General features: G+C 44.5%; 1 protein-coding gene across 1 annotated transcript in view; it reads left to right on the top strand.

The window, feature by feature from the left end:
* Positions 1 to 22,492, top strand: part of ADAMTS3 (ADAM metallopeptidase with thrombospondin type 1 motif 3) — a 190,155-nt gene that overhangs the window by 149,434 nt on the left and 18,229 nt on the right. The window contains 10 exon segments of the mRNA XM_077814745.1: positions 7,720 to 7,803; positions 10,800 to 10,956; positions 12,244 to 12,349; positions 13,393 to 13,536; positions 15,898 to 16,030; positions 16,445 to 16,558; positions 17,671 to 17,816; positions 18,796 to 18,971; positions 20,967 to 21,100; positions 21,961 to 22,084. Of these exon segments, the coding sequence (XP_077670871.1) occupies positions 7,720 to 7,803; positions 10,800 to 10,956; positions 12,244 to 12,349; positions 13,393 to 13,536; positions 15,898 to 16,030; positions 16,445 to 16,558; positions 17,671 to 17,816; positions 18,796 to 18,971; positions 20,967 to 21,100; positions 21,961 to 22,084 (1,318 nt within the window).

Genomic DNA, 22,492 nt, shown 5'->3' on the forward strand with positions numbered 1-22,492 from the left:
ATCTCTGCTTTTGCTTTTCACAGTTCCACATCTTGATCAGCACTGTGGGGTATTGTACTCTGAACTTGACACATGGGCAGACTTACAACCAAGTGGAATGTCTTGTAGATGCAGAAGTTTAATCCTGATCATCGTAATCGTATCTTCATCCCCTCCGGTGATGCACGGGGGTTGCTGTTGCTAATGTACTTGGTTATATTGTGCAGCTCTCCCAGGTTCAGAGCTAGCTTTCTAAAAATGGACAGTGTTGTCCAGTACAAATACTAGACCAGCATGGTAAAGGGAGTGAGAGTCCCAGGGTCATCTCACACTGGTTTTTCACCCATGTACAATGCATGATCTATCACAACTATGGAAACTCTTGGGTTAAATATTTGTGGGTCAGTTTCATCCACTCATACTAATGGAAGCCAGTGGCATTGTGTGGGTGTACCTGAGGGTCAACTTCGGCTTTTTGTATTAATTCGGTGATTAACAGCTGTCAAATAGGGATGGTAGGGAGAGGAACATTAGGTCAAAACCTCTTAAAATGTCATCATGCCATGAGCTGTACTGAGGAAGTTAAATGATGGTATCGATTTATGAATCACCAACTATCCTTTAGTTAACCCTATTAATTAATAACCATGCCTTTCTGTGTGAGAACGTCAGTATTTTATCTGAAAGGAATCTGAGGATATGGAGGAAATGCCAATAGCTTTTACAGTTCAAGAACTGAAAGTCATTAACACTGGGTTTTCCCAAGTCGTCAGACAAAAGCTGCCAAAGGAAACAGGAATGGACCACAGTGGAATTGGTTGTAAATGAATAGAAGTAGGAATGCTTTAACACAGTTACTTTTGTAGATTTCTTCCGTATATTCAATTTCCTTTGGAAAGGAGAAGAATGTAACCTCAGAGTAAGTTAATTATTGGGAAAGTGATCAGAGTCTGAGTGCCCAACAGAAAGGAATGAAGGGCTGATAGTTATTAAGTGCTTTGTATCGGTCAATCTTAGAGCACTTTACAAAGGCCAGTATCATTCCCTCCTTTTTACAGATGGAGAAACTGAGGCACAGAGAGGGGAAGTGATTTGCTCAAGGTCACCCAGCAGGCCAGTGGCAGAGCCAGGAATAGAACCCAGCTCTCCTGAGCCCCAGTCTAGTGCTCTAGGTGCTAGGCCACATCTTCATTCTGGAGAACAGAGGATTAAAGACAGATACATGCCCCCTAACAGGTATAGTGAAGACAGAAAGAAGAGTGTTGGGTTAATGCAATGTTAGATACCATTGATAGGCCTGTGTTCTTTGAGAGCCTTACCTGTCTTATCAGTATAGCCTTGCTTCACCTGGGACAAATGTGAAAGTCGGGGAGTGGGAGGTGTCTGTCACCCACCTCTGATAATTTGGAGGTGGCCCAAACTATTGAGGTGAGATGTAAAGAGATTAGACTTGTGAATTCAGTGCCAGGGAAACTGTGGGTACACACAGGGAACTGTAAGCGAAAAGGCAAGGAGGTGATCAGTAATGGAGATGTACTATGGGCTTGGTTCTCTTTGCCACCCTAGCTCCTTTATTGCTCCAGCCGTGTAAAGGGACTGGAAATGGACCCTGGTGTAAGGGGAACTCCCTCGCTGGCATAGAGCTCTTGAAGTGTCTCTGCTCAGGCCCCCTTCCTAGACCCCAGTTTAGGGGGTTTGCCAGGAATAAGAAGGGGCCAGAACCAGAACTGACTCTCCTCCTGCTGTTCTCAGCTGGCAGTCAGTCCCTGGGGGGGCATTGCAGTGAAAGTTATGGCAGCCCTGATGCTGCTGTAATCCATGTTACCACTGAGCATTCAAGAGACACTCAGGTGGCTGAATGCTTCACGCTTCCAATGCCAGAGAATCGGGGCCTCTGTATAGATTATATTAGGGAGTGGTCTTTATTATTCATAGTAGTAGCTGAGAACAAAATATGGTGGGGCTGATTTTTTCTGCTGCCTTGCACCTGTCGTTCACCTGTACAAAGTGCACGTAAAAACACTGAGTATTTTACACTCTCTTTACATGACTGTAAATGACTACATAAAGGCAAGGCCATGGAGATCAGGCTCTGTACCACTGGTACTTGAATTTCCCTAATTATTGTGAAGCATTTCTCTGTCAAGAGTCTTTGCTTCCCTCCTCAACAGCTAGTGTAGAGTTCACATGACAATCCAGCACTTTAACCTTTTCTCTCACTGAGAAGCCTTTTCTAATAATGTGAGCGCCTTAGCAGCATGGTAGGGAAAATCCTTGTAAGGCAGCATGTTTAAGTCATAAGTTGCATTCCTGACATTATGACCATAAACTATTCTTAGAGTACAGAGTAAGTATACTAGGCATTTGGGGTGTTAATCTGCCATTTTTTAATTGAATGTGCTTGCTTGGCACAGCTCAGACTAAGATGCCTTCATGTCAAGTAGCACCAAAAGTTCTCTGTAATCTCATGAAGCCTGGCTAGTCCCGAGGTTCCCAAACTGTGGGGCGCCTCCTGCCAGGGGGCAGAGAGGAATGTTCGGGGGCCACCACTGGGGAGCGGGGAGGGAGCGCCCACCAGCTCTGCTCTGCTCCCAGCTCTGATCCAGCCCTCTCCCCAGCCTCGTCCCCCTTACCCCATCCACATTCCCCTCCCCCAGGAGCCACAGCCCCAGCTCCAGGGGAGGAATGGGCAAGGGTAAGGCGAGGTGTGACCCTGAAAGGTTTGGGGACCACTGGGCTATTTGTATATTTCCAAGCTTTCCGAGTGTTTGTACCATGATAACCATGAAAAAAGTCAGCTTTAATTTAGCAAAATTCAGCTCGTACAGAGGGAAATGGGCATCTCAAAGTGGATTCCAGATAAATATATATTAGGGCTGTCAATTAATTGCGCTTAACTCAAAAAAAAATATTAATCACGATTAATCACACTTATAAAAATAGAATACCAATTGAAATCTATTAAATATTTTTGGATGGTAAAATCTAATCAACAGGTTAACAATTATCCCAATTTACTGTACAAAGCTTTGAACAGGAATTGATGGCACGGATCAAAGACAGGATCTTGTATTCAGTCTCCTTTTGCTTACCTTCTGTGTCCACTGTGTTAATGTCACCACTGCATGTCATCTCCAAGCTGCCTCTGAGTTCTGACACCGCTCCCCCTCCCCAGTGCCGAAGAAGAGGCATAAGACCACTCAGCAGACCACCCAGGGTCCTTTAGGCCTGGGGATAAGAGCAGACTGCAACTGAGACTTGAGCACTCCTCTTGTGTGGCACCGCAGAAGCTGGCACCATTGACCCCGGCACCAAGGCAGGCCCCAGGGAGTCCAGAGCCTGAGGGAGCATCTTCTACATCTGTAGCACCATATGGTCCTGAGACCATCTCGTTAGCGACCACGCTGGAGGTGCTTGTGGCAGCAAGAGATCTGCTGAGCCTTGCAGTGCCAATGTCAACCGCGGTGCGGCGGACGACGCTCTCGGTACCAGCAACATCAGTGCAGCGCTTGGTACCAGGTCAGCCTCCACGGCCTCAAACTGCGCGTCCATCGGTATGGTTGAGGGGAAAGCCTGCAACGTTGGCTGCACTGCATCCTTCTGCAACTCGACACCGGGCTCGAGCACTGTCAGGAGCAGCCCTGCCTGGGTCAGTGGACAGAGAGTCACGACTCTGAGTCAGGCTGGGGCCTGTGTTTCCCAGCCACTCTCACTACTCTCCACTCAGGCACTCCTCCCCTGCTAAGGAACCTTCGGTGGGAGTACATTCAAGTGGGTGGCCGGGGGATCACTGGGGCCCACCGCTAGTCCAGGGGCCTTTTTGGAATCTCCCACTGGTTTCTAAGTCATACATGAGATGTTCCTGTTCTTTGTCTTTGGAGAGGCATGGGACATCCAGCAAGTAGTGCTTCGGGAGGATCCTTTGTATTGCTACTACAATCTGTCGAACCTGTTTTTTTAAAATACTTGAACAAAAGCAGAGGGTGAAGTAATCTGCAACTCGTGGCAAATCACAGCTCCCTCCCTGCTCTGCTCCTGGGGAGAGAGCTACTCCTGCCCCTTGCTGAGCACACGTTTTAAAGGTCCAACCTGGCTCTTTATTGTTAAGTTTCTAAGGGCCAGATTCTGCCATTCTGGCTTATGTGGAGTAATACTTTACCCAATGATTTTAATGAGACAGCTCGTGGACTAAGATACCGCTCCACAGGAGCAAGGGTAGAGAATTTGGCCCTAACAGAGTAATGAACAAAGGGGATTAATCTAAATTCAGCGTATATTCCAGAGTACTGGACAGTATAGGAAAGATGTTTTGTACAAAATTAAGCAACAGCTTTTTGCAAAATCTGAACTTTCAGGGAAAATAACTGTGTGAGGAAACCAGGAAAATCAGTGTGAAGTGACCTATGCATGACATTTCTTTAGGAACATGTCAGAAGGATCCTCCACAGGTTAAAGTGCCCCATTTTAAAATGAGTACATTTCTCAGACCTGAAGAAGAGCTCTGTGATAAGCTCGAAGGCTTGTCTCTCTCACCAACAGAAGTTGGGCCAATGAAAGGTATAACTTCACCCACCTTGTCTCTCTAATATCCTGGGCCAACATGGCTACAACAGCACTGCGTACATTTTAAAGGCTTTAACGTTTCCCACGCTCTAGGGAAATGGATGATGCATCCAAGAATTAGTGATGGGACAAAGCAGTCTTTCATCTTGAGGTGACTAGGTTATCTCACCCCCAACCGTAATGTTAGAAAGAGATTAGTTTCTCATGGGTGTTTGGTGGCCTGTGAGAAAACTTCACTTCCTAGAGAACTGGTTTTACATGACCAAAACCACTGCTGTGCTTGGCACTAGTTATTTCTCTTGTTGACAGACTCAGCAGAAAGGTCAGACACTCAAACTAATCTCTCAGCCTTCCAGGTGTGTCTTCAGGTTAGTTTAATGTACATTAGAGGGACACAGGGAGGAGACCTTGAACTACCACAGGCCGTGCTAAATCTATGTTGTAGATAAATACAGGTCTTGCATCTCTAGATCGGTCCGGAACTTGGCACCAGTACTAGAGTCAGCGAAGGGAGGCCTGCTACCTACTGGCATAAGGGCATGAATCACTTTTTGTTTGTTGATTCCTTGAGTGTTCATCAGCTGGTGCATTTATCAGTGATTGTGAAACTAGGACACTTTCTTTGTTCCACTACAAAAATCCATTGTGGGGAGTTATAATATTGCACCTCGTCAGGAGAGAGAATATGAGAAAGAAATCACCGAACTCCTCAATAACTGCTTCATAAGGCAGGTGGTGTGAGTTGTGTGCATTGCCAACAATTCATTCTCTGCAAAAGGTCTTGCTTTTTAGAACCACATACTGTATATTTGAGCCAGGTCCCACAGACTGGACAACGCCGAATGCCACTCTTTTCCCCCTGTGCAAGGAATGTCTCTTTTTAGCCTGACTAAAAAAAAACCTCTTTAATTATGTACAAATATATCAATCTCCTTCTGAGCACTGCTATTTATTTTGCATCAATTAGTCCATAACATATTTATTTATTTCATTTGAGGAGGATGAGTAACTTTATTTATGATCTGCAGATGTTCTAACCCATAATTTATACCTGTGGGAGAAGACTTTCTTTGACCTCCTCCCCCTACACTCGCAGACATACCATTGGTTCAGGAAAAAGGAAATTTTGACCCACCTATATAATTCTCGATCCCTTTCATAACATGTCCCCAATTTTTTGTCTTCTTTTACCTTTAACCATGGACAGGAGTGTTGGTTTCTTCTAAAGAAATTATTAGGGCAAAATCCCACCCTTGAGTGCAGCTTCCACTAGAGTCCTCCAAGAGTAAAATTTGGCATTTTGTGCAGATTCATAAATTGCTTTGCAAAGGGGGCTTAAGAGCAGTGCAACTACTTCTTCCCTGTGTAATTTCTACTGCTGTTTGGAACTGGAGTCTTGTGGTATCATGAGATTCACTTTTGGGTGGGTGTTTGTCACAGGCGCTGACTTTCATTTTTCCAGGTGGGTGCTCCATCCCCGCTCTGCCCCCAGTCCTCCCCTTCCCCCAAGGCCCCACCCTCACTCCGCCTCTTCCTGCCCCTGCTCCGGCTCCTCCCCCGAGCGCCTGCTGCCGAACAGCTGATCAGCAGGTGACTGGTGAGTGCTGAGCACCACTGTTTTTTTCCGTGGCTGCTCCAGCCCTGGAGCATCCACAGAGTTGGTGCCTATGGTGTTGGCATAGATTGACAGACGTTGTTTTTATATAGTAACTCATCTTCCAAAATCATAGAATCCTAGCAGATCAGGGTTGGAAGAGACCTCAGGAGGTCATCTAGTCCAACCCCCTGCTCAAAGCAGGACCAGCCCCAACTAAAATGCTTAGATGTTGTATGTTTTCATACGATTAAAGGGTTTTTAGCTGGAACATGTTGATTTAGAGAAATGGAGTATATTTGAGGGTATCAGTGATAGACCAGCTGTGGTGCAGTGCTTATGCCTCTCTCTTCTGGCAATGCTGTTGACTTTAAAACTTCCAGCTGAGAATTTCAAAGCCACTTAAGGGATTTGAAAGTCCTTTTCCCATTGAGTTTAAGCTTAGTTTGCAGTCAGCAGGATTACTCAGACCCTTCAAATTAAGCACATGCATAAGTGTGTGTAGGGTTGCTGCCTAGTTTTTCATGTCTTTCTCCAGACAGAAGCAGATAGTAAGCTGAATCCTGAAGTATTTACTGAGGGAAAACCTCTCACAGACATTGACAAGATTTGCTTGAGTGAGGTTTGCAGAGTTTGGCCCACTGGGTGTAGAATTTTAATAAAGTGCATTCTTTAAAATAAAAAATACCCCAGCTTTTTCCCAACTCATGTAGTAATCCGAAGCATTTGACCTAACTGATGTTAGACGTTCGCTAGACAAAGCAATTGGGGACAGATGCTGGAACTCATCCTCAGTTCAAATGGCCAGATGGCACACTTGAGGTATCCATGTGGACTGGAAGGGGAAAGAAATCATGGGGCAGCAAAAGAGCCACTCTGACGATGATGGAAAGCCCCAGGAAATAATAATAAATATACCCAGGGGTGTTTTGTGCCATATGAATTATACACAGTCAATTCTCTAAAATGCTTGGGGACCAAGTGGTTGTGGGATATAAGGTACAGCTGACGGGTTTTTTGCACTGGTGGGTGATGAGTGACATGAACCATTTTTATGGCCGTGGACTGTAATTGTTTTATATCATTGCAAACTTTACTTGTTTTACAATCCCGCTGTGAGTTTTAAATCAAAATAAAGAAAATAAAAAATATCCTCAGTGATACCCTCTGATAGGCCCCAATCTTGCACATGCCTAAGTTTTCTCATGTGAATAATCTCATTTACTTCAATGGGACTACTCACGTGAGTAAAGTTAAGCATGTGCTTAAGTGTTCGCAGGTTCAGAACTTAGAAAAGTCATTTTTTTCAAAGAACAATTTCACTATGGGCCTGATCCAAAGTCCATTAAAGTCAACTGTAGTCATCCCGTTGACATCCGTTGGTTTTGACCAAGTTCTTCTATGAGAAGGTTTGTTGCAACTGGAATTGTAACGTGCATGGAAACATTTTAAGGCTTGAATTCTACTTCCTTACGAGCAAATCTAACTCTGTAAGTGTGAGAGTTCTGTAATTGTACGTGCACTTTAATATCCTCTCTGTGTGACTTGTTTTATCTATCTTTTTCTTTTCCCCTCATTCTTAGGTGAATGAAATTTACCACGATGAATCCCTTGGTGTCCACATAAATGTGGTGCTGGTGCGAATGATAATGCTGGGGTATGCGAAGGTAAAAAGGCATTTCAATGAGTGCTGCATCTTAATCTTCACAATTCTGTTTCAGTGTCAGTTAATTTGGTGCTGGTGGCTTCTGCTGAACTGGCAGCAGTGGAGACGGGGGTCCTGCACCGCAGGTAGCGGCAGGGCAGTTTCTGGGAGCTACGTCACCCGTTTGCCTCAGCCCAAAACTGGTGAATTCTCTTCTCTTCTCCGAGGCCGCGTACAAGAACGCCTGTTGTGATGCTGACACACCTGTTCTTGTGCCCCTTCCTGACTCATTTCTCACCAAACGCCAACAGCTGGAAGATGAGGGTAACTTTTGGTCTCTCTCAAGCTGGGAGGATGTAAGCCAATGAAATGCTCCTTATGCAGAATATCCCTTCTCCTGTGATACCAGTCCACTTTGTTCAAATTCTCCTTCACGCTACGTATGCTGGGCTTGATTTGGCCTACATGGTGCTGAGGGTTTTAGTCTGCATCCTCCTTAATACTTGGGTGGCAGCTGTGACTGAGGAGATGTGCCCCCCAGGAGAGAACAGTCTTCATAGGAGCCTAGCTGCATGAGAGATTCTCCTAATATGTGTTCTGTCTATGTCCTTCCCTTGCCAGTGCCACCTACTTTAGGGATGGGCAGAAGAGCCCCCTTGGCAGAATGGGTTGCTGATGCCTTGTACGATTGCAAACCCCTCTGGGCGGACTTTGTTTCATCAGAGTCCACTGCCTGAGTGTGATGGGGTGGACTACGACCAGAGGTCCCCTGCTGGAGGCCTCAGGGACCTGCCACACCCATCCCAGAAAAGGAGCAGTGGAGGGAAGTCCTCTGAGCAGCCTAGCGAGACAAGGGGAGGCCAATCAGAAGGAGGCTGTAAAGGGCTAGCCAAGCAGAGAAGCTGTAGGCAGTAACCAGTCAGGACCCAGGAGGGCCATATAAAAAGGAGCTGCAGAGCCAGAGACAGTCCCTTGCTGGAGCCACAGGGGTGCAGCTGGTGTTCCTGGCTGGCCAGAGGGAACTGCAGCACCATGGACAGCTCAGTGCTGGCAGGGACTGGGGGAGCGAGAAAGAGCTCCTGTCTGACTGCTGGGCCTGAACACAGAAGAGCCCTGAGCCAAGGGTGAAGCATCAGTGAAGGCTGGGCCTATGGGGAAGTGGCCCAGGGAACTGAAAGCAGTTTAATTAACAGGACACGGTGGCGCATGGCTGCTATTCTGAGGGTCCCTTGGCTGGGACCCGGAGTAGTGTGTAGGCCTGGGTCCCCCGCCCCCCATAGGCCACTGGGGAAGTGGCCTATAATCGGAGAGCAATAAACTCCCAGAAGAGGAACTGAACTGTTAAGAGGCCCAGCTGCAGAACTGTGGCCAGAACATACCAAGAGGGGAAAACCATTGCCTCCAGGGAGGAAGCCCTCGGGGTAAGCCCAACACCAGAGCTGGGACTGTTTAAAGACTGCAGACACATGACCAGAAGGGGCACTTGTGAGATGTAGGTGCTACGCCATTACACTGAGTTTCTGCCAGCAGAAGACCTTAGTGAATCAAGCCAATTGCTGTCAAAGCAAAGGATGTCTTCTTTGCCATTTGCAGCATGCCAGCATATCCTCGCCATGTCGATAATTAGGAAGTTATTTCCTTTTTACAAGAACAGTTTGTGCCTCCTTCCCTTCCCCCCAGATCATGCTGAGCTCCCCCATGGTCTGCCCTGGGTAATCTTAATATATTTTACATTGATTTTCCTCTTAAAAAGCACTTAGAGGGCTTTGCAACAAATGCTTATTACATTATTCAAAAGCCAAAAGGAAGCATCCAGGTCTGTTCCATGTTTGGTAAAGCTCACATCCTTCCATTTCAATGGGGCATTAAACTTAGGTAGGTGAAAAGACCATTTCTATGTTTCCTTGATGGTTAAATATTACTCTGAACACACAGAGCTTATGTATATAGTGTAGCAGGAGCCAGACAGGACTCAGAGGGACCAGATCTTCATCTGGTGTACATCAGCGTAGGTCCACTGGAGCTACATGGATTTGCCCCAGCTGAAGATCTGTCCCGTATGTTTTTTATCATTTCAGACTTTCTTTGCAGATTACCGTAGACTGTGTGTCTCCCTGCACTCTAGTTTATCTTAAGCAAATGGCACATTCTCTTCTAGCGGCTTAAAATGTAAGCAGCTCCCAGCTGTGGGATTAAAATTGTCCTGCTGTAGTAGCTGTATTGTTTGTGTGTTTGCCCTCCACATTACGTTTTATACAAAAAGACTGTTATTTTTATAAAGAATATAAACACTTGTGGTGTTTTCTGAAAAGTCCCTTACGTGCAAGCCAACAAAACTGGCCTGATGGCCTGCAACCAAACCGGGGTGCTGGCAGCTGGGAGGAAACACCTTGTTAATGATTCTCTCTGACTGCCCTGATTCCCCATGACCTTGGCTTTTGTGTAGTCATTAACACTTGTGCAGAGTCCTTGTAAAAGGCCGTTGTTCTGATGTGGTGGCTTTTTGCACCCACTTTGCTCAGGGGCAAATGACGGCACCAGCGTGCAGACAGTGGTGAATCGAGCCCACGGGGAATATTGTACATGAGCTGTGGAGCAACTCGATGGGGCAAAAGGCTGGCATGAGCTGGGGAGGAGTGAAAAGAGTGATTGCTCAGTGCTCTGAGAGGAGCTCCCTGGGGGCTTGTCCAAAGGATGTGTGTGACAAGCCAGGCTGTGAATCTACAGCACGCTAGCTTGCCGCGTACTAACTCGGTGTCTAGACCCTGCTATAGCGCACTAAAAGCTCCAGGGTGCGCTTTGAGACACTACAGAAATTCTAGTGCACCGTAGCACGGTCCAAATGATGAGTTAGTGCATAACAAGCTAGTGTGCTGTAGATTTGCACCCTGGCTTGCCATTCACTAACTCACCTTGTAGGCAAACCTTACGAGAAAATAATTGTTTTAAATGTCCTGACGCCAAGTTCAGGGAACACACCACTAAGCTTCTTGATTCGCATTTATTTCTCTCTTCTAGTCTGTCAGCTTGATTGAAAGGGGAAACCCCTCAAGAAGCCTGGAGAATGTTTGCCGCTGGGCCTACCAGCAACAGAAGTCGGATCCCAATCATTCTGAGCATCATGATCATGCCATTTTTTTAACCAGGCAAGATTTTGGGCCTGCTGGTATGCAAGGTAAAGCAACCAGTCTGTAGCAGAATTATTTGTTTTTTAATAATGCATGAAAGAAAGGGGGAAAATGTGAAAGTTGTGTTCATTGATCTGAAAAAATTAGGGAGCATAGGTTAGGATTCAGCAAAGCACTTAAGCAAGTGTTTGAACTAATTTAGTTAAAACAGTGCAAACCCCTGTAAGACACTCATATTCCAGTTTAACATCAACACCAACTTAAGCTAAATGGTAACAAACCCCACTTAGAGAGAAGATTTTCCATGGAGGGGTTTGCATCAGTTCAACTAAATCTATTTAAAATCACTCCTCACGTTAACAGTGCAGCTTTCTCTTGTAGACAAGGTATTAGTTACATATGTTAACCAATCATGGAGCAGCAACAACTTCATGTGTGGTTTATGTAATTGATCACTGTGGTGTCAATTGTACATTCCTTTGTAAAATTCACATTATCGGCTAGCACAAACCCACATGAGGTGAAATACACTTCCAGTACCCATAGCTGTTCATGAAAAAAGCACCATGTTTTGAATGCCCAACTTGAGACACTATGGGCTTTATTTTCAAAGGAGCCGAACATCTGCCATTCTCCTTAGTTGGAGCTGAGTTCTCACCACTTCTCCCAACCAAGACTAAGGAGTCTCAAGTCAGCCTCCCAAAAAGTGGAAGACCCAAAACTAATAGGTGCTTTTGAAAAATTTGGCCTAAATTTGTACGTCTATCCTAATAGATGAAGGTGGAGATTTTCTCCCTTGAGGAAGACTTCAGATGTTGCTGACAAAAAGACAGACAACACGAAAAGGGACCTAGACTAAAACTGAAAATATTAATATCAGCATGACAAAAAAGGCTATTGCTGAAAACTTTGCCTCCAAGTTAGACTGGAACATCATTTCATAAATTTTGGTGGTAAACATGTAAATGTCTAGAGAACAATGTAGATTGCTAATAAACCAGGCGTGGCTTTTAGGTTTGTCACAGCACTTTAATCTGTGTGGTAGTCATTTTAATGAGAAAAACTGCTTTAAAGTGGGTGGAGAAATTGGACATCAAGACAATAACTACGAAGGAAGCCAAGATGATCACATTCCAAAAGAAGTTCATCAACCTCCTCTCCCACTTAGATACAGATGGACGTTTGCAGATGACCTAGCTTGATCTTGCTGCAGGGAAGCATGTAGCTAACTACTCCTTCACAATGGGTCTTTATAGGCAAAAACAGTAAATCTTATGGGTTATCTAATAAAAAAAATGAAAGGAAACAAACCCAAACTGTATTGCTCTCAACAGGATACGCTCCCGTCACTGGCATGTGTCACCCTGTAAGAAGCTGCACTCTCAACCATGAGGATGGGTTTTCTTCAGCTTTTGTAGTTGCCCATGAAACTGGTCATGTGTAAGTCTTACTATTACAACCTGAGCAACATAAAGCACGGGGCTTCTTCTCCTGCTTGCACAAAACAGTTTTATACTCATGGGGGCTATGCGCATGGCAAATCTCCTTTTATTTCTTATTCCTTTGGCATTCACAGGAGCTTTAATCAATGAAGAGGTAAATGCGGGACAAAATCTTATCTTGTAAAATTCCATGTGGTGGACTTTTATATCTAAGTTAAAAATGGAAGGCATTGGAATACTGTTTTGATGCATTGCATTCAACAGTGACTGGTTTGTCAAGCGACACGGACTTCTACCTGTTGCTTCACTAAATGCTATTATATATTTATCAGATGTGGCAAATTTCGGGGAATTAAGTCTGGAATGGTTTGTTCAATAAAATATCTCCGTTAGCCAGCTGGATGAATTAATGTCACTGAGAGTCTGATTTTTAAAATTAGTAGTCCAGGTTCCTCACTCATGTGGTAAATGAGTGTGCAAAAGTGGACACATGATTTTGGGAACAAGTGGTCCTCTATTTGTGATAAATGGAGATTTATCTCTATTTGCCTATTTGTTTTAACATCAAGAATATAAGCATGGATCATCCTAAACTTAGGGTTTGTCTACGCATGGAGTTATTCAGGAATAGCTATTCCATTGTGTCTTAACTAAACTAGAATAACATACTCTTAATCCAGAATAAGTGTGTCCACACATGGGTTACTGAGCAATATTTATTTTGCTTTAAATTCACAGCCTACCTTAATCTGAATTAACTTTCAAGTGTAGATAAGCCCTTTGGTTTCTGTTCAGTTAATTAAAAATAAAATCAATGAAGAGATGCATTAAAGAAACAGTCTTTCAGGAACTCTTTAATGTCCATCCATGGGTATTTTGTCATTAGCAGAGAGTCCCATTTAATGGTATTTGTGGGACGTAAAAACAAAATCCCTTTTTAACAAAACTATGCGGAGTGTGAATTGTTTAACCCCCTCCCCTGCCTTTTTTGGTGTGAACAACACAGATTTTGTAGCGTCTGACAGCTGCTCTTTGTTTCAGGCTGGGAATGGAGCATGACGGGCAAGGGAACAGGTGTGGGGATGAGACCGCTATGGGGAGCGTCATGGCTCCCTTGGTGCAGGCTGCCTTTCATCGTTACCACTGGTCCCGGTGCAGTGGCCAAGAGCTCAAAAGATACATACAGTAAGGACCTGTTGGTATCTAAGTGTAGTTATTCATGAAATAGCACTTTGTGCTGTCAGATCACATGCTTCCTTCCATTGTACTCAGCAGAGGAGAGAAAGAGGGAAATCTCAGGACAGGGAGCAACATGATCCCCTGACCCCTGTGAGCTGCAAAAGCTCCTTTCTGCAGGCCCAAGTGGAATTGGGGCATCTGAGGTTTTGGAGAGATGTCAGGCTACTGGAAGATGGAGCCACTCTGTGTGGCTGATATGCTTATTGCAATGCCATCTTCCCCCTGTGGGATATTGATCCCCCTTGAATGTCATGGGGGGAGCAGGGAGCACTTGGCTAATGGCAGCATGGCTGTCGAGGGAGCGTGCTGCGTCCTCTCTGCTGACTCTTGCCAGAGATTCAGTACCTTTTCTGCCCTTTAGATCCCTTCTGTGCTGGGGAGAAGAGTAACAGGCCTCCACTGTGTATAAGTGCATGGATTTGAGATGGATTCATGCTCGTGATTTCTAAATTTAAATAGGAATTCAATCTTAAAAGGTGCCACTGCAAATGAATATGCCTGCACTTTAACAGAACATCAACAACCAAAACAACAGTTGCATTTCGAGGTACAATCTCTTACCAAAAAAAAAGTCACTTTCCAAATCTCCTTTCTGGCAGCCACATCGCTTCCATCTTGACTTTTTTAAAGACGCGCTAAGCAACAGCAACAATTCCTCATAAAGGGCCCGATCCAAAACCGCTGAAATCATGGGAGTCTTTCCAGTGACTTCAGTGGACTTTGGGTCAGGCTCCTCGATTTTGCAAAACTCTAAAATTTTTGTGAATACAATACTCCCTTTGACTCAGTGGGAGTTTGTGTATTTGAAACGATGACAGTATGGAGCCCTGAAAGCAGAAAAGGGGAATTGCAAAATGGCTGGAGAAAGAGGAAAATCTTTAAATTTGTACATATATGAATATATATAAAAGCACAGCAGGATGGAGAGTGATTTTTAGTGCCATTTTGACATTTTTCTTATCCTCTTACTGTTGCATACCTGAGACCTCTCACAATTCCCATTCAGTCCTGACTCACTGATCTAAATGGGAGTGTTGCCTGAGAGGGAACTAATTCAGGGCTTCACAAACTGGTCCATTGGCTCTGTTCTCTGCAAACTCATCTCACCTGAGACATGACAAACTCACTAAACCAAATATATCTTACAGATATTTATCTATAAAGAGTACCGTGTAAGGTATTTACAGAAAGCTTGTAACTTGTCAAGATTCATAACTGTGAGATGTAGGTATGGGTAATATTTAAGGAACCATGTATTTACACTGACAGGATGCTTTATGGACTTGGGAGTAAAAAATTAGTCACCAGGGGATAATGTGTCGTGGTGATGGCCCATTCAGGCAGGAGAGAGTTGTCACCCCAGCCTGTTTAGCTGGTGATGCAGTGCAAGGCGCAATTGTTTCCCCTTGCACAATACTAGGATTTTTGATGAGAAGCCATCGGAGGCCACTTCAAACAATCAGAACCACTTGGAGATAAAAAAAAAGGAACTTCACAACAAGACAGGGGTGGTCCTGCCTGTGAACAGAAACTAAAGGCTGCTTTTAGTATAATAGAGAGATGGGCAAAGCTCTCTGTATCCATTCACTGAGGAAACCCATTCTGGAGCAGGGATGTTTTCATGAATGTTTGAATCCTGGTTCTTGGGGAACCAACCATTTCTGCATTTCTTGGAGGAAAACCTTCTTTGTGAGGTAGGAAAGGTAATTATTAGTGTAGACCTAGGTTTGCATTTTATGATTTTGTTTTCTGTTGTAACCATTTGTTTCCACCACTTTCTCTGATTTCTAATTAAACTTTTAGTCTTTCTTAAATAAACCTACTTTTGTTTTATTGTAAGTGCTCACAAGTGCTGTGTGGTTTACAGAAACAGTGGTTTATGGCAAACTGGGATACGCTGCTCCCTTCAGGGCAAAGGATTTGGGATTTCTGTGAGTAGTTGGTGTCAGGGGCTGGATATCACAGGGGAATGATTCAAAGGGACTTGAGGACTGGGATGCAACTCTTGTTAACCTGCAAGGTAAAGACATAGCCCAGGGGAGAGCACTTGAAAGGCAGGTAGTGTTAGGGAGCTAACTCCCAGCCAGGCCCAAGTAAGACTCCCTCATGCTGAAAATGGGATAACAAGGAAACTCCCAGTCCTGGGTACCCCAAGAACCATCACAATATTATTATCTCCTGTTCAGTTAGAGTCCTGTGTTGTGGTGAACACACATTCTAATGGATGAGAACAAGCAGTAATAACTATGTGGGCTGGAAAATATCACTGAGTATTCTCATGGGCTTTCTGTGTTTCTCTTCCCACAGCTCCTATGACTGTCTCCTTGATGACCCCTTTGAACACGATTGGCCCAAACTTCCTGAACTGCCAGGAATCAATTATTCCATGGATGAACAATGCCGCTTTGATTTTGGTGTTGGCTACAAAATGTGCACAGCGGTATGTCCAGAGTGGTTGTTCTAAGGATTAAAATCATTTTATCTAGTTGCTTTCGACCCTTTTCAGTAGCCATAATTTTTTTTTGAGGGCTGCGGAAGGCGGAGTGAATTGAAACAGCCTGAAGTGCCAGTAAAATGTGTATCCAGACTCATTTAGGACCACTCTGGGGGTTTCATGAAAATGTAGGAGCCTATAATGCCTAGTTTTACCAAAATTGATAGTAATTCTCATGGAGGAACATCAGTGTGGTGTGTTTAAATCATGGTAGTATTGTAGTCAACTTAGTGTTAACCAGTGTTTAACATTAATGAAATGTGATGATAGTTAATGCCCTGATTGCTGCTATGAACAATATCAGTAACATGATCGTTAATCTCATTGAATAAATGTCTTGGTCTTGTTAATACATTTCAGTTTCGAACCTTTGACCCATGTAAGCAGTTGTGGTGTAGCCATCCAGACAATCCATACTTCTGTAAAACTAAGAAAGGGCCTCCACTCGATGGCACAGAATGTGCCCCTGGGAAAGTGAGTATATTATGTTCTCAGTATCTGTTTATTTTAAACTGTCAGGATAGATCTCGTGTGGGGGCTTCATCCCAGAAGTTCCCTGACTTCAGTGGGAGGAATGAGGCCAAGGTCATGAAGAAGGAGGAACTATACAATGTGCACTGTTCAGGGCTCATCTTAGGAGCAATTCAGATTGTGGTGTGCTTTATGAAATGGTGTTGGAAGCCAGAAGATCGAAGCCCAACTTTAGAGCTAACCTTGCATCAGTGTCTTCTTGTGGGCTTTGCATTACATTTTTGGAGTCTTGTTTCATCTGAAAACTGCCCAGAAAGTAGCAGTGGGAAGCCACTGTAGCAGACTTTGCCCTTACTCTGGGATTGAAGTAGTTACTCTTAAACGGTGGTGCTTGCGGTCCAGACATCCTGTGGCTAACGGAGTACTAATGTGCCTGGATTAACTGTTTTTCTTTTAATATCTCCAGTGGTGGGTCCCTGCTTTTTAACTCTCATTTTTAATTAGCAGCTTACATGCCTAGAAATGTTTGTTTAGCAAATTCTGTGTACTTTGAGATACAGAGAAGCTGCTTATGCCATCCAAATATGCCATAGCCAGCAGCAAAAAGTGCACTGTCGGATGACTAACCCTCTATCTCAGTGTAAATGGACATTAGAAACAGTACAGTATGAGCAAAAGGCCCTACGCTGCTCTTTGGCGTTGTATCTTGCAAAACAAAACAAAAAAATTAAAATGCTGGTGCTGAATGGAGGCCAAAAAGAAACAATCAAAGAGTCTGGTCAGGCTAACTAAGGGCTGGATTGTATCCAGCTTTACGTGCTGGAGCCAGGGAGGAAGCAGGTGTACAGTGCATGCACGCTGCCCCGCTCTGCCTACCTGTATTGCGCGTCACAGCACAAAGGGTGAGCAGCCTCCACAGGTCTGCTACTCCCCTCCTCCTTAAGGCTCTTCCTCCATCCGAGAGCAGCGAGTCTGAGGCCTAGTCTGTGCCTAGGGCAGTGCACCCATAAGCTGCCCCTTACAATGGGTGATTGTTACAGGAAAATCCAGCCCTGAGCATTGTTCGTAAGGTTGCTGTAATTCCACTTGTTTATTTCTCGCCCGGGTCTCCTCAGTGGTGCTATAAAGGTCACTGTATGTGGAAGAACGCTAACCAGCTGAAACAGGATGGCAACTGGGGATCCTGGACAAAGTTTGGCTCCTGCTCACGGACCTGTGGTACCGGCGTTCGCTTCAGAACACGCCAGTGCAACAATCCAATGTAAGTCTGGAAGACTCTCCTGAACTGGCATTTCCCATTGGTCTGGAGTTTTTATAGGTGTAGGATGCAGTGTGAATGACATTCACACCTGGGCAAAGGGACTGCCACAGTTCTGCAGTGCAGCAGAAGTGCAGTGGTTTTACTGTACATGGGCTGGTGGATACCTGCAGATAGGGCACACAGGGACGCCACACACCTGAACTCAGTGGAGCTGGGCTCCATGCCAGTTCTGCACACAAGACAGTGGGTGAGTTGAGCATTGTGGGGAGGGCATAGGGAGTCACAGGGTTGTGGCCATTGGGTCTGAGATTACCTGGAGCCAGTGCTGCAACCTTTGTATAGAGGGGCTATTCCAGTGATTTGTATGGGCACCATAGAGGGGCTATAAAGTTACAACGTACCCCATCCAAAGAACTGGACGTTTTATTCCATTGACTCTAACCCCCCCGCAACCAGTCTCTTTGCAGAGGATTGGGAGGATGGGATCATCTTTGGAGAATTCTAGAATTTCCAGAAACAAATCACTGACAAAAACATCTACATGATATTAGGAAATGTAAAAGAGTGGAGAGAAGGTGGAGGGTGGCATCTACAGCCTGCAAGACCTATTGTTAGATGACAACTAATGCAAGAATTTTCTCTGTGTTTCAGTTACGTTATCTGATTATAAATGCGCACACACCATTGCATCTGAAAAAGTTCCCACTTGGGCTTGGGCATGGGCTTGCTGCACGTTTAGTTACCTGACCAGCACACGCACATGTCACTTTGCAAGTGCGAACGCGTAGCTTTGCAATTTACTTGTTCTCCCGGTGTTTTTACAAGCTCACCCATTTCACCGGCCTTTGAAAATTTGGCCCTGAAAAGTAAGATGAACGCTTTGCTGTGGGACGCTCCTCTGCTCTTGCTGTAGCTGTTTTTCACTCCACTCCTGATGTTCAAGGGTTTTAAAAGCCTTTTAAACCTTTTTCCCCCTTAGGCCCGTCAATGGTGGTCAAGATTGCGCCAGTGTCAATTTTGAGTATCAGCTTTGCAATACAGAAGAATGTCCAAAGCACTTTGAGGACTTCCGAGCACAGCAGTGTCAGCAGCGTAATGCCCATTTCGAGTATCAGACGAGCAAACACCACTGGCTGCCCTATGAGCACCCTGATTGTAAGTGCAGTTACACTTTTGTGTTTAAACCTCATCGCCTGCAGGGATCTCACTCTGCTGTACAGCACATCGGGATCTGAAGGTGGTGTCGGGCCGCTGCCACTTCCAGAAATAATAAGTGTTAAAATGTAAGTAGGTGAGAATAAAAAGAGGAGAAATGATGGTCCAGAATGAAGTGATAGTGGGTGTAACCACAGAGACACTGCTGTAACCCCCCCAAGCCCAGCCTACTCACAGCTTTCCCGTTGGTGTGGATTTGATTCTGCACAGTGCTGAGGGCTCTGAGCTCCTGCTGTGGGAGCCAGTGGGAATTGAGGGCACTCAGCACAAGCCCTGTTAGGGTTAGGGTGTGACAAGGTTCTGCTCAGATGCTCGAAGGCTCTTCCTAGCACTGATGTGCATCCCTCCCTCATATCTACATGAGAGTGACAGGTGGGGCTTGGCTACACTTGCAAGTTAGAGCGCATTAAAGCAGCCCTGGGCACCCTAGCTCACTCCCTGTCCACACTGGCAAGGCACGTAGAGCGCTCTGACTCCACGGCTTGAGCGCTCCTTTTACTCCACCTCGGCGAGAAGATTAACACTTGTTGCATAGTGGCTGAAACGCCCGGGCGTCAGCGTGAACAAGGTGTTGCATTATTGCGCTCTGATCAGCCTCTGGAAACATCCCATAATCCCCTTAAGTCAAGTGGCCACTCTTCTCATTGTTTTGGAATCACTGTAGGAATGCAGACATGCCCTTTGAAAGCTCTGTTTCTGACAGCCGGCTGCTTATCTGCTCCAAGACAAAGCAATCATTACTTTGGAATGCTGTGGGGGGGGGCGGGGGGAGGAGAGGTCTGCTGCTGTCTGAACTTACAGGACAGCATGCTGACATGCTCTCAGGCCCCCCATAAGCCCACTCTCTCTCCCCCCACATACACACAACACACTCCCTGTCACACTCCACCCCACCCCCATTTGAAAAGCACACTGCAGCCACTTGCATGCTGGGATAGCTACCACAATGCACCGCTCTCTGTGGCTGTTGCAAGAGCAGCTAATGTGCCCATGCCAGTGCGCTTGTAGCTGTCAGTGTGGACAGACTGCAGCACTTTCCCTACTGCACTCCACGAAGGCTGGTTTAACTCACAGCACTCTACATCTGCAAGTGTAGCCATGCCCGTTGTCTAATCATTGCTGGTGCTCTCGTCCACATCAGCTAAAATTAACAAATGTGCTGTCCTAATGGCATTGCTTTAAAATCTCTTCAGTATTTTTTCCACTTTTCTATACTCCCCAACCAGAGCCTAGCAGACCTTGTCTATTATTAACACCAGTTAACCTTTCCCCTTTCGGTTAATTATAGTGAACAATGGCAGATGCAAATATAAAAATTGGATTGTCAGACCAGCAAAAGGTACCACAGAACTCTCTGGGTTGCTGCCAGCAATTTGTTCTCTATGTTTTATCTTGTAGAATACAGTTTTATAGTATTTTGAATATGAAATTAGATGACATCTAGAAATATGGTTAGGGCTGGAGGGTTTCAAAGGAACTTAAGGGAGTTAGGTGCCTAATTCCCATAGGCTCTTTTGAAACTCCTGGCCTAGATTATTCTGCCACTCAGCAATATCTTATACTGACCCTGCCTTTCAGTTGGGATCAGAGCGGATAGCTGCTTTTGGAATAGTTTCAGGCCTAGTCCTGTGCAATCCTGTCCAAGGGAGTTGATTTCCATGAGAACTGAGGGTGCTTAGCCTCTCAAAGGACTGGAAACATTACACATATGAAAGCTAATAATAATAATTAGTGTACCTCATGCGGAGAATTGAGCACCAAGCATCTGAATTCAGGCACAAGGTTTCACAGCTGTCTAAGGCTCCTTTTTATTTACCCCATACAGCATTTCTGTTGTTACTGATTTAAAACTTTGTGGGGTTTGGTTGTTTGTTTTCTAAAGCATGTTTGGGTTGTTGAAATACACACAGTTAACACTATTTCCCTGTTATTCAGCCAACAAAAGATGCCACTTATACTGCCAGTCCAAAGAAACTGGAGATGTTGCTTATATGAAACAGCTGGCACATGACGGGACTCGCTGTTCTTATAAAGATCCATACAGCATTTGTGTGCGGGGAGAGTGTGTGGTGAGTGAAATTTACTTACGATTGTTTTGTTGATTGTACAGCGTTATTGGATAATCATAATTAGAGCTGGTCAAATACCGTACTATTCAACAAACAGCATATGATATGGATTTTATGAACATGAAATGTTCACCAAATCATATTTTCCAGGAGCCCCCAATTTTAATTAAAATCATAGTTATACTACAGGTTTATTTCTTACAAATGCTCTGATTGTCTAAATAATTCTTTTTAAGCCAGTTGCTTCTACTGCTTTTTTGATACATTTTTGTGTGTAATAACAGCTTAATTGATCACCGTCCTCTTCAAATATGTTAAGGGCTCTTATGAAGAGGACGGTGATTAATTGGTCTCCATGTCCACTGAGGGTAGGACAAGAAGTAATGGGCTTGATCTGCAGCAAGGGAGATTTAGGTTAGATATTAGGAAAAACTTTCTAACTCTCAGGGCAGTTAAGCTCTGGGATGGGCTTCCAAGGGAGATTGTGGAATCCCATCATTGAAGGTTTTCAAGAGCATGTTGGACAAACACCTGTCAAGGTTTACTTGGTCCCACCACAGTGTAGGGGCTAGACTTGATGACCTCTTGAGGTTCCTTCCAGCCCTATGTTTCTATGATTCTAAGTGAAAAGAAATTCTGCCTGAATTTCTCTGTTGCCTGTTCCTTTTTTTATAATCCATTTTAGTAGTGGGTTTAATACAGGAATCAGTTCAGAGCTTTCACTGTGTTATTCAATCTCAGTCTTTCAAGTATTTTTATATTTGATTACATCAGTTGTTGGGTGAACTTTCCTTTCCACAGTGATATTTATAATGGGGAAAATAAAAAACCCAATGCTCCTCTTACTCTCCTCTCTCCAGAAAGTGGGCTGTGACAAGGAAATCGGTTCCAACAAAGTTGAAGATAAATGTGGGGTCTGCGGTGGAGATAATTCTCATTGCCGAACGGTCAAAGGGACCTTTACCCGAACTCCCAAAAAACCCGGTAGGCTGAGCACTTTCATGCACCCAGATATATTCCATGTTGTCATTAGTGTTCATTAATATAGACTGGTTAGAAAAACGTATCCTCACCTGCTTAAACAAAGTTGCAAGACTGTATACAAAAATAGTACGTTCTTTGACAGCAAAATGCATATGTTTTAAAAACATTAAATATTAATTATTTTTGTTGTTTGAAGGCCCTGTTAAGACAACCTGGCTAAACTAGAATATCTAATATCCCTGTGTAGAGCATATTTAGTTTTTCAGTCAGTCATAAGATGGCTCTAATCAGTGGTAAAAATATGATCTTTGCTAAACAAAAATAACCTGTAAGGCTAATAGTGAAACATGGAAAAAAGATCAAGACCCTAACCCTATTATTTTCCATTTCTGGTTAGCAGATTTAGGG

Source organism: Eretmochelys imbricata, chromosome 4 (genome assembly GCF_965152235.1).
Source record: "Eretmochelys imbricata isolate rEreImb1 chromosome 4, rEreImb1.hap1, whole genome shotgun sequence".
NCBI lineage: Eukaryota > Metazoa > Chordata > Testudines > Cheloniidae > Eretmochelys > Eretmochelys imbricata.